The 13,202-nt window shown below is 42.1% G+C and overlaps 1 protein-coding gene across 3 annotated transcripts in view; it reads left to right on the top strand.

Moving 5' to 3' along the window:
• cunh5orf34 (chromosome unknown C5orf34 homolog) overlaps window positions 1–13,202 on the top strand; it is a 50,066-nt gene that overhangs the window by 5,619 nt on the left and 31,245 nt on the right. For all 3 annotated transcript variants that reach the window (XM_043703166.2, XM_043703156.2, XM_087993830.1), the window contains 3 exons: window positions 5,852–5,941; window positions 7,463–8,103; window positions 9,459–9,560. In XM_043703166.2, the coding sequence (XP_043559101.2) occupies window positions 5,852–5,941; window positions 7,463–8,103; window positions 9,459–9,560 (833 nt within the window). The remainder of the gene's footprint in view (window positions 1–5,851; window positions 5,942–7,462; window positions 8,104–9,458; window positions 9,561–13,202) is intronic.

Genomic DNA, 13,202 nt, shown 5'->3' with positions numbered 1-13,202 from the left:
TATGACCTTGGAAAATACTGAAAACGAGAGGGATGCATATTTACAGATCCCTGAAGGCAGCAAAGATACTTGCCTTTATTGGCTGAGGGTAGAATGCAAGAGCAGAGCTGTTATGTTGCAACAGTTTAAAATACTGATTACGTCACAACTGGTGTACCTTGTATAGTTTTAGCAGAACCTCCCTGCTTTTATACTCCATTTCCTTTGAAATCAAAGTCAAAATTCCATTTGCCTTCCATGTTATCGAGTCATAGACATGTACAGCATGGAAACAGACCCTTCGGTCCAACCCTTCCATGCTGACCAGATATCCCAACCCGATCTAGTCCTTCTAGCAGCTCATTCCATACACATAGCACCCTCTGTTGGATGTTGGCTTTTTTTGTGATGAATAGACAAGGGCTCCCAACTCCCTCTCTTCTGGAGCTTTCTGCGGTGTTTCTTCATTTTGCAAACTGTTCATCTCCTCTATTCATATGCCATCTACCAAGTTTTTACCCACTTGTTTAACTAGTCTGTATTCTCTGCTGACACGTTTTGTCATCCTCACCTCTTGCCTCCTTCCGGCCTATTTTTGTATCGTCTCAAGCATCACTATAGTACATTGATTTTCCACAATCAATTAATTATTATAACATAGATAATTGTGACCTCAGCACTGATCCCTGTGGCGTTCAAATAGTAACAGGTTGCTGTCCTGAAAACGCCCTCTTTATCCTAATTCTCTGTCCTTTATTAGTTAGCCAATCCTGTATCCGTGTTAACATACCACCTCCGATTACTTTTATGTTAAGTAGTCTAACCTGTGGTATTCTTTCAAACGCCATCTAAAATCCAGATATATTAAATTCACTACTTTTCCCCTTTATCTGTTCTGATTGTTGCCTCCTCAGAGAATTTCACTGAATTTGTTGGGCATGGTTTCCCCTTCATGAGACCATGCTGACTCTGACTTGATAGATCGAATGGCCGGATTCAGTTCCTGTGCCTTATTATCTTGTTCTTTATTGTACAAGACATTAGTAAGACCACATCCAGAATACTGTATGCAGTTTTAGTCTCCTTCATTAAGGAAGGATGGCAATAAATTGAAGCTGCTTCAGAGGATGTTTACTAGATTTGATACGTGTAGTCAGCAGTTTGTCTTACGAGGCTAGATTGGATGCTTGATTCCACCACAGTTTACAGAGTCAATGGTGACTTGATTGAAGTGTATAAAGTCCTGGATGGTGTTGACTAGGTGGATTTGGAAAGGATGTTTCCTCCTGGGGTCAGCCTGAAACATAGGTCATTGTTTTAAAATTAAAATTGCCCTGTCAGGACAGGTGTAGCAGGTGGTGAAAAAGACAAATGTATGTTGGCATTCATAGTGAAAGGGTTTGAGTACATATGCATCTCGCTTCAATTTACAGGGCATTGGTAAAAGCACATCTAGAGTACTGTGTACTGTTTTGGTCTCCTTATCTGAAGAAGGATGTTTTGGCTACTGTTGGAGTGCAAAGAATGTTTACCAGACTCATTCTTGGGATGGTGGGACTGATGTGGATGGTGGCATGATGGCTCAGTGGTTAACACTGCTGCCTCACAGCACCAGGAACCTGGATTCTATTCCACCCTTTGGTAAGTTTGCACGTTCTCCCTCTGTCTGCGTGGGTTTCCTTTGGGTGGGTAAATAGGTCTGAGTGAGGGTGCTCTTTGGAGGGTTGCTGTAGACTTGATGTGCCGAATAGGGAATTGTGTATGGGGAGAGAATGGATTGGTTGGGAATATATTCACTGGAACTTTGCAGAATGAGGGGAATTTCAGTGACCTATTAACTTCTAACAGGATTACACAGGGTAGATGCAGGAAGAATGTTCTCTGAGGAGACTAGAACTTGGATCACAGTCTATGGATATGGGTTAACCTGTTCATGACAGATGAAGAGAAACTCCATCACCGAGAGATGAGTCTGGAATTCTCTTCCTCAGAAAATTGGAGGCCAAAGCTTTGAAAACTTTCAAGATGTAGACGTAGTTCTTACAACTCAAGGAATCAAAACATATGGGGGTGAAAGCAGGAATAGGTACTGAATTGGAAGAGTGGCCAAGATCATATTGAATGATGGAGAAAGCTCAAAGGGTTGATTGGCCCACTCCTGCTCCTCTGTGCTATGTTTCTGTGACAGATGAGAAGAATTCTTTTCTCAGAGGATTGTATGACTTTGGAACACTGTTTCAAAAGGCAGGTGGATAGATTTTTGTTGGTCAGGAAAATTGTGGATTGTCGGGTAGATGGGAATGTGAAATTTCAAACACAAACTTGGTGAATGGTGAACTAGGCTTGATGGGCTGAATGGTCTACTTATACTATTTAGTACTTGTGCATTTGTATTAAGAGACCGATAGCAAGACTGCAGACATGAAACGTGCTATTCTCACAATTCCAGTATCTGGACAAGCACATAGGGACAGGAGTAGGCCATTTGATTTCTTGAGCCTGCTGTACAATTTAGATCATGGTTGGTCACCTGCATCAACACAATATTCCGGCACTATCTCCATGTCATAGAGTCATAGAGATGTACAGCATGGAAACTGACCCTTCGGTCCAACCCGTCCATGCTGACCAGATATCCCAACCCAATCTAGTCCCACCTGCCAGTATCCGGCTCATATTCCTCCAAACCCTTCCTATTCATGTATGATTCCAAATGCCTTTTAAATGTTGCAATTGTACAAGCCTCCACTACTTCCTCTGGCAGCTCATTCCATACATGTACCACCCTCTGCATGAAAAGGTTGCCCTTTAGGTCTCTTTTATATCTCTCCTCTCTCACCCTAGACCTATGCAGTCTAGTTCTGGACTCCCCGACCCCAGGGAAAAGACTTTGCCTATTTATCCTATCCATGCCCCTCATAATTTTGTAAACCGTCCATAAGGTCACCCCTCAGCCTCCGACGCTCCAGGGAAAACAGCCCCAGCCTGTTCAGCCTCTCCCTATAGCTCAAATTCTCCAAACCTGGCAACATCATTGTAAATCTTTTCTGAAGCCTTTCAAGTTTCACAACATCTTTCCGATAGGAAGGAGACCAGAATTGCACGCAATATTCCAACAGTGGCCTAACCAATGACCTGTACAGACACAGCATGATCTCCCAACTCCTGTACTTAATACTCTGACCAATAAAAGAAAGCATACCAAACGCCGCCTTCACTATCCTATCTACTTGCGACTCCACTTTCAAGGAGCTATGACCCTGCACCCCAAGGTCTCTTTGTTCAGCAACACTCCCTAGGACCTTATCATTAAGTGTATAAGTCCTGCTAAGATTTGTTCTTAGCACAGGGAGTAATCCAGATATTACTACCCTTGAGGACCTTCTTTTTAAATTCCTGCCTAACTCTCTGTAATCTCCCTTCAGGATCTCAACCTTTTCCCTTCCAATGTCGTTGGTTCCAATGTGGACAATAACCTCTTGCTGGCCCCTCTTCCCCCTTGAGAACATTCTGCACCTTCTCTGAGACATCCTTGATCCTGGCACCAGGGAAGCAACATACCATTCTGTTTTTTCGCTGCTGGCCACAGAAACGTCTGTCTGTACCTCTGACTGGAGAGTCCCCTAACACAATTGATCTCTTGGAACATGACTAACCCCTCGTTGCATTACAGCCAGTCTCAATACCAGAAACTTGGCTATTTGTGCTACATTCCCCTGAGAATCCATCACCCCCTACATTTTCCAAAACAGCATATCTGTTTGAAATGGGGGTAGCCACAGAAGACTCCAGCCCTAGATGCTTATCTCTCTTACCTTTCCTGGAGTTAACCCATCTATGTGACTGTATCTACGACTTTTCCCCCTTCATATAACTGCCATCCATCGCATACTGTTGCTGTTGCAATTCCTCATTGCCTCTAACTGTCTCTCCAACCGATCCATTCGATCTGATAGGATTCACAACCAACAGCATTTATTGCAGATATTATCTGCAGTAACCCTTAAACTCTCTTTAAACTCCCACATCTGACAAGAAGCGCATATCACTCTACTAAAGGCCATTTTTGCTCCTTCACAATCTACAGACCCAGAAAATAACACCGTTTTATTCCTCTACAAAACTCTGCCCCAGGTTAAATTAATGGTGTTGGCTTATATTTTAAGTTTAATCAAGAGACATATCTCAAAAAACTTGGGTTTCAACCTACTAATGAAATCAGTCAATCAATCTCTCTCCTGAATTTATTTAATGATTGAGCTTCTAAAGTCCTCTGAGGGAGAATTCCAAATCAACACCTTTTGAGGTAGATCTTAGAAGTTGTTTTAACAGTAAAACAATCAACGGCACTTAAATGCTGGAATGTTTCCCCAGTGCCTTGAAGGAATCTTTATCTCTTACTTAAGATTATCGAAACAGATTGCCTGACCATTGTAAAATTGTGTGGGATCTTGCTATGCTAACTGACTGGTTCACTTCCTATATTATGACAGTGACTAGACTTCAAAGAATTTGCTGGCTATATAGTGCTTTAGTGCATCCTTTGCTCATAAAGGCACTATATAAATACAAAGTTTTAAAAAATTTATCCCAAAGATTTAAATTGTACAATTGAACTAGTACTGACAATTTGTGGGTAATGTCACAATAATCCGGCATGCACTTGCTGAGCCATACACACGTCTTCTGTGCCAAAATGACTCTTCTGATCTCCAGAGGCAGGTCCTCTGGTCGTTTCTACACACCTCACTCCCATGCATTTTACTCTTCCTAGGAGCCCCTCATTTTCAATTTTGCCATGTGTAATAATTATCAAATTATATAAACCACTCTCCTGCCTTTTCCCCATAATTCTTCATTCTCTTACTGAAAAAATCAGTCTACCTCAGTCTTGGATATAGTTAACATCCCAACGTCTACAGCCCCTTGTGGTAAAGAATTCTGCAGATTCACTACTCTAAGAAGAAAGAATCCTACTCATCTGTGTCTTAACTGGGTGTCTCCTTACTCTGAGATTATGCCCTCTGGTCCTAGACTCTCCCACAAGGAAGCAATCTACCTGCATCTACCCTGTAAAGCCCCAATGGGTCAGGCTTCGGCCTATATGACCTTGTTGCCTTTCTTGATGACATGCAAGAATCCTTTGTGCTCCTACCTCTTGAGAATCTCTTCACTGTTCTTGTTCAAACAAAAGGGGCAGCACGGTGGCTCAGTGGTTTGCACTGTGGCCTCACAGCACCAGGGATCTGGGTTCGATTCCAACCTCGGGCAAGTGTCTGTGTGGAGTTTGCACATTCTCCCTGTGTCTACGTGGGTTTCCACCCACAATCCAAAGATGTGCAGGTCAGGTAAATTGGCCAAACTAAATTGCCCATCATGTTCAGGGATGTGTAGGTTACGTGCATTAGTCAGGGGTAAAAATAGGGTAAGGGAATGGGTCTGCGTGGGTTACTCCTTGGAGGGTAACTTGTTGGGCCAAAGGGCCTGTTTCCACACTATAGGGATTCTTCTGTCCAACTGACTCAATCCACCCTCCTGCAGAACAGTCTTTTACAGCTTTGGATGTCTGATTTCAAGATCCATGTTTCAGCCCCATACAGCAAAACACTCCAAATCGCAATCTTGCTGATGCTTTTCTGAAAATACGAAATAAATAATAATTATTGAAAGGATTTGCAGGGCTGTAGGGAAAGAGTATGGCGAAGTGGCTTTAATCATATAGCTCTTTGAAAGAGTTAGCACAGGTGCAGTTGACTAAGTGGAGTCCTTTCTGAGCTGTCATTATTGTGCACAAACATAACAATTAAAACTATGAACTTTAATTTCTTGCATAATTGATTTTATTGTGAAAATTCTGTGTTTCTCCTGGTAGGAGCAGTTACTACAAGCTCTGGAATTCAGAAATCAATTTGCTTCTCAGCCCTATCTTCTAGCAAGACTGACTTCTGGAGACAAGCTGTTGGTGAGTCCTAACTCACTGCAACCCTCAATGTCACTTTTACACTTCCTAGTCCCATCCGTTTGGCTAAACTGCCAGTCTCTAATAAATGATCTATGTTTTTGACTTTAAAGTTATGTATGTATATATTTGTGAATTTTTTTGTTTTTGTTTAACTCCCCTGTTCCTCCCTTCCACTGACAGAAAATTTAATTTGGTTCAGATCCTCAAGAAATCCAGAACTAGGAGCAGGAATGAGCTTGACACTTGAGCCTGGTCCTCCATTCATTATGTTCATGGTTGAATTCCATTTTCCTGCTACTTTCTGTAACCCTTGATTTTCCCTTTTGTTCGAAAATTCTACTAGAGATATGACTCAGATGACAGAGTAGACAGAGCAAACACTGCAACACTGCAGTCAGGATATGGAATGTCAGAGCTGGCTGAATGGCCTATCCCTAACCCATCAGTTATTTGTGAGGAAATAAATTAAAATTAAATGAATTAAAAGAAAATTGCTAAACCTGTCATCTCACCTAATTGGATTGTCCCAGCACGATTTTCCAGTTTTGTGACCGGTTCGAAAGCTCTTCTTGCATCTCTGCTAATACAGCTTTTCACTTAATACCAATCAGGGTGGTGCCACAGTGACCCCCTAGTTTATTAATACCGAAAGGGAAGTGGATACCAGCTGTACCCTTTCACATAGTGGGGAGCTTGATAAAGGAATATGTGGAGCACTAATCCTGTCTTTTTTGTGGTATTCTGAATTAAATAATTTATTTCCTTGGTTTTCTGCCTAGAAGTCAGTTAATTTTGTTTTAATCGTTCATGGGATGTAGGCATCTCTGGCTGGGCCAGCATTTATTTCCCACCCTTTGTGACCCTTGAGAAGGTGGTGGTCAGCTGCCTTCTTGAATGAATGCAGTCCATGTACACAATACCACTGGGGAGGTAGATCCAGGATTTTGACCCAACGTTGAAGGAACAGCAATATATTTCTGAGTCAGGACACTGAGTGGCTTGGAGGGATATGTGCATGTTCCCATATATCTGCTGCCCTTCTAGATGTAAGTGGTTGTATGTTTGGAAAGTGCTAAGGCGCCTTGGTGAATTTGAGTGTGAGGGGTTGAGAATTTGGGATGATGCTTCCAGTGCAGTACTGAGGGTGACCCTCATTGTCAGAGATGCTGCATTTCAGTCGAGGCACTAAAATGAGGACCTGTCTGTTTTTCAAGTTGATTTATAAAGACTTATATAGCTGTTATTTTAATGAGCAGGGGAATTATTCCTGTGTCCTGGCCAATATTTATCCCTGCATAAATGGCAGTTTTAAAAAATAAAATCTCTTCACTATCACATTGCTGTTTACAGGATCTTACATGAAGATTGGCTGACATGCTTGTTACAAAATATCACTGATTACACTTCATTGGTTGTAAATGTCCTGAGACAAAAGTTGATTTGTAAATGTTTGAGTTAATAAATCAGAATTGTTCAATATGCCTGTTTAAAGTCAGTGTCTTGTTTCTCTTGCCTCTCTAGAACCAGTTCCTTGACATTTGTGAAGTGAAGTGGCCTGGAAGCGATCAAGACGGTGGAGTAAAGGTTGCTGACAGTGGATGGGTGACCGTCTCCTCTCTAGATGGTCGTGCCTTCCTCAATCTGGCTCCGTCTCGACTCGAGTTCACTGTGGAGTTCCTGACACCAGTCAGTACGCCTGCTGCCAGCAAACCGCTCCATAAACAGGGCACGGGTAGCAACTTTGAGTCCCAACACTGTCTCAACCTGGAGAAGGTTAAACCCTCTGGGTTCAATGAGGGCCAGAACCAATCTGGGAGAAGGACCCGGAATTGTCAGAGTAAAGTACGTGAAGGTACAAATCCTCTAAATCTGGAACAAAGGGGTGGAGGCTCGACTGAGATCTGCTCCAAATACATGTGTCAGTATACATGGGTGATTCAGCACCACACTGTATCCTCTTGCCCACAAGAATGGGATTTCCCTCTGAGACTCGCTCTTCACTATAACTGTGAGCAAGAGAAATCTCTGGGGCTCGATGGGATAGATAACAGATCGCAGTGTGTTAATGAACCTATGGCACCAGGAGTTTCTGCAATGGCAGAATCAGCCACTACTCTTCCCAAAGTGTTGCCTCTGAACTGCCCAGCCCCACATCTTCACAGGTAAACATCAGGCTATGTATTTTTAACATAGAAGAGAATATGTATTGCTTGAACTTGTAAAACATCTCGAGTCATACAGCATGGAAATAGATCCTTTGGTCGAACCAATCCATGCTGACCATAACCCCAAACTAAACTAAACTAAACTAGTCCCACCTGCCTGTGCTTGGCCCATGTCACTCCAAACATTTCTTATTCATGTACTTATCTAAATGTCGTAACTGTACCTGCATCCACTGCTTCCTATGGAAGTTCATTCCACACATGAACCACTCTCTATTTAAAAAAAAAATTGCCCTCACGTCCTTTTTAAATCTTTCTCATTTCATCTTAAACGTATGTCCCCTCGTCTTGAAATCCCCCATTCTCGGGGAAAAGATGCCTGCCATTCACCTTATCTATACCCCTCATGATTTTATAAACCTCTATAAGGTCACCCCTCAACTTTCTACGCTTCAATGGAAAAAGTCCCAGCCTATCCAGCTTCTTTGTATAATTCAAACCTCCATTCCTGGCAACATGCTAATAAATCTCTTCTGAACTCACACCAGCTTGATAATATCTTTTATATAACAGGGCAACCAGAACTGTACACAGTATTTCTGAAGAGGCCTCACCAATGCCCTGTACAACCTCAGCATGACATCCCAACTCCAAGGTCTGAGCAATGAAGACAAGCATGCTAAATGTCGTCTTAACCACCTTCTGTATATGTGACACAAACTTCAAAGAATTATGTATCTGAACCCTATAGGGGTCTCAGTTCTATAACATGACCCAAGGTCCTACTTGTCAAATAAATCACATTTATCGAAATTAAACTCCATCTCCCAATTCTCGACCCATTGACCCAATTGATCAGATCGCTTGGATTTCTTAGATCACCTTCTTTGCTGTCCACTATATTACCAATTTTGCTGTCAACCGCAAACTTAATAATCATACCTTCTATGTTCTCATCTAAATAATTTACATAAATCACATACAAAATTCTAGAATGGAATGCAGTGTTTCACATTGTAATTTGTCCTAAGTATTATAGGAATGTAGCATCCTTGCAGTAATTGGGTACAGCTTATCACTCCTCCACTCCAGTGAGGTGTGGTACAACACAGGTCTTGTGTCATAAGTGTTCTACCTCTGTATCAAACTACATTGCAATGAACTAAAAGTGGAATTAATTGACTAAGAACATTTCTTGTGGAATTGTTCTGACAATCGTCAGCATTTTCTCAATTTGCCTGTTGAAATTATAATGTAACTTGGATTGATTGTAACTTGTTGACCAGCTAGGGCCTTCTTCATGTGTTGATGATCCCTGCCAATATCCAATGCTGACTGATTTTTGTACCTAGGTGGCGCTTCGGGGATGTGCTGGGTCAGGGAAAACGGGACTTGGAGACTTGTCTGCATTCACAGCAGGTGAAAGTAGTCTGGTGCCAAAGTGTGCTGTACAGGTAAGAGGTGCTCTGACTGCCTGATACACCAACGGGGAGTTTTATCTCAAATAAAAGTGAAATACTACAGATGCTGGAAATGTGAAACAAACACTGCAGGTCAAACTGAGCTGGTCTGGCAGGATCTGTGGAGAGAGAAACAGAGTTAAAGTTTCGATTCCAATATGACTCTCTCTTCAATAGAAGTCAGTTTGAACTTTTCTCCAAAAGACATCTTTCTCTCCACTGATGCTGCCAGATCAGCTGCATAGCTTCAAGACTTTGTGTTTGTTCGGAATTGTATCTACCCTTCATCTCTTGTAAGCCTTGTTTTTACATCTGTTTCCCAAGCTCAAACAGAAACTGCTGCTTCTGAAGTGACTTCATCTGACAAAGGAGCAGCACTCTCTGAAAGCTGGTTGGACTATAAGCTGGTGTTGGACTATAAGCTGGTGTTGTGTAATTTCTGACTTTGTGTGCGGGAAGAGGAGATGTTCGTGTTTAGTATAGGCTCATATATGGCTGTAGTACTGTTCTGTCAAAGGATCTTTGGTCTTGAAACATTAGCTGTTTTTCTGTCTACAGATGCTGTAGACCTGCTAAGTTTCTCTAGCAACTTATTATTTATGATTTCAGATTTCCAGCATCTTCAGTTCTTTGTTTTAATTTATTCTAGGACACAGCTGTCAGGGAAAGGTGTCTTCCATTTCAGATAAAGGGTTTACATTGACACATTCACTTCTTACCTTCTTTCAAGGGCGATGACAGGCCTAGATTCATGAATACTGCACATTGCAGCACAAAAGGAGCAAGTAGCTCATCACCTCCAAAATTCCACCTCACTGTCCTTCTTGAAAGTTGTTTTCACCAGATATTTTCATTGTTTTGCAAGTTTTTTTCTTTATTCCTAAGGTGAGTCGAGCATTTTATGCTCATCTCAAATTGTGCTTAAACAGAATGGCCTGTTAGCCAACAGGTAAGGGCAGCAGGTTTTCTTGCTGCTATGATATTGATCATTGATCATATCCCAAAGTGAAACTTGACTTGATAGACCAAGTTATCCTTATTGTTTACCATGCAGGCCAGTCACTGACCAGTGTACTTTAGCAAATCCTAAAAGTTTATTACACAAAATAAAGAGCACGTGTGTTATTGTGCCGAACAAAAACTGTTGGAATGTTTTCTTTGTAAAATCCTTTGATGAGCTGGTAAATGTGGTAGCAGACCAATAAAATCCAAAGTCATAGAGTCGTACAGTACAGAAACAGATCCTTCAATCAAATTCATCCATGCCAACCAGATATCCTAAACTGATCTAGTCCCATTTGCCAGCATTTGGCCCATATCCTTCTAAACCCTACTCATGTACCCAGATGCCTTTTAAATGTTGAAATTGTACCAGCCTCCACTATTTCCCCTGGCAGCTAATTTCATGCACACATCCTCTGCTAGAAAAAGTTGTCTTTGGCTCTTTTTAAGTTTTTCCCCTCTTAACTTAAACCTATGCTCTCGAGATTCACCCTATTATTGTCCCTCAATCTTATAAACCTCTATAAAATTGCCCCTTAGCCTCCGACACACCAGGGAAAAAAATTACTTTGGACATATGATGTCACGTTCCTCTAGATATTCCACTTTGGCCTCTACTTTGGCACATCAGGCATAGGAGACACATTGTGCCTTGAAGTATTTGGGTGGGTCTTCTGGGATTTTGGGTCAATATAGATCTTGGCCCTGGCACCTTATATCTTCGCGAGGCACTCTTGGAACACTTCAGGATACTTCCCAGTGACTTCACTTAGATCGCTAGTGCCTACTTTAAAGACTTGTTGCCACTCCAGATGGATTTTCTATAGCTAGTCCCTTTGCAAAATGTTGGGACCTGGCCCTTGTATCACCTTTGACAGGACTTGGTCTGTGTGTTGCCCATGTGTAATTGGAGTTAGTGGTCTCAGGGCTCCCTAGAGCATGTGGCCAATCTAGCCTTCGTGTCTCGGGCTTGAGGGTAAGATGCCCTACTGGAATTTCCCAAATGTTTTCTTCCCAATAATAGTTACAGTGGTACCTGTGCCTACTTTCTAGGCATTTATCTGAAGTTTTATCGTAATTGGGGCCACTTTTGGAGCAGTGATGTAATTTAGCAGTACCTGGCCTCATCCTTGGGCTGTTATTTGCAAAGCCCTAGTTTGAGGTGACTTTGCTCTTTGATCTGGGTGGTACTTGTTTTGTGTGTTTCGATAGCCTTGTCTGGGGCACAGTCTATGTTCACAAGAATATGATGTATAAGATGATGTTCTTGGTCTTTTCTGTATTGTGGAGAAACTTCTGATGCAGTTCTGGAGCCTTGTGCCTTCAAATTTCAATTGTTGTTCCTTGGAGTCAAACTCCAGTTGTAAGTATTATCTGTTGGGAACTTGAGTCTGTGGGTATGGGGCTGCCCAAGGTTGCAGGCAGTATTATCTATAGACCCCAAAGCTCCTGAGCTCCTTTTCCTGTCTTTTTGTAAGAAGGGACCAGTTCTGTGGTTTTCTCAAGGTCCTGATCTGGTTTGGTTAGTAGCTTTGTTTGGGTCACAGTACAATAAATTCCATAAACCAAGCAATCCCTTAACATGTCCTGCAGTGCTGACCCATTCTTGCAGTGTTCTGCCAATTTCCATAGTCTTATCAAGAATTCAGTATCTGGTACTCTACAAAGTTTATTTGCCATAGCAGATGGCTTGATTGCAATTATTTTTTTGAGAAGGTTTGTAGCTCAGGTTGAGATTCAGGTTGTAAGTTTGCTTACTGAGCTGGTAGGTTTGTTCTCAGACATTTCGTCATGATGCTAGGTAACATCTGTTGAAGCGCTGGTGTTCTGTCCCCTTTCTATTTGTGTGTCTTGGTCTGTTAAGGTGAGTGATATCATTTCTGTTTCACTTACCAACCTCTGAGAAAAAGGGGTCCAAATTGATGTGTTTATTGATGGAGTTTTGGTTTGAATGCCAGGCCTCTAGGAATTCCCATGAGTGTCTCTATTTAGCCTATCCTCTGATGGATGCGTTGTCCCAGTCGAAGTGGTGCCCTCTTCGTCTGTTTGTAAGGATACTAGTGATGGCTGGTCAAACAACAAACCCAAACAAGCAGACACAACATGCCCAGAAACTCTAGCCCCGTTACCATACGTCAAAGACATCTCTGAGGTGACTACTCAACTACTCTGACCTCTTGGCATCAGGGTAGCCCACAAACCTACCAACATACTGAAACAGCTACTGATGAACCTAAAGGATTCTAGACCAACAACCAGCAAATCGAATGTCATATACAAAATGCCTTGCAAGGACTGCAACAAATATTACATCAGGCAGGCTGGCAGAAACTAGTCACCATGATACACCTAACACCAACTAGCCACCAAAAGACAAGACCAGCTATCGCTAGTATCCTTACGCACAGACAAAGAACGACACCACTTCGACTGGGACGACACATCCATCCAAGGTAAGGCTAAACAGAGACATGCACGGGAATTTCTAGAGGCCCGGTATTCAAGCTGGAACTCCATTAATAAACACATTGATTTGGACCCCATTTACCAACGTCTAAGAAAAACAACCAGAAATGATCTCACCTTAACAGACCAAGACACACAAATAGAAAACGGGACAGAACACCTGTGCTT

Source organism: Chiloscyllium plagiosum, unplaced genomic scaffold, assembly GCF_037043375.1.
Source record: "Chiloscyllium plagiosum isolate Xiang-an unplaced genomic scaffold, Cpla_swu_hap1 HiC_scaffold_2, whole genome shotgun sequence".
In the NCBI taxonomy this organism is placed as follows: Eukaryota; Metazoa; Chordata; class Chondrichthyes; order Orectolobiformes; family Hemiscylliidae; genus Chiloscyllium; species Chiloscyllium plagiosum.
This window is presented reverse-complemented; position numbering and strand designations above follow the sequence as displayed.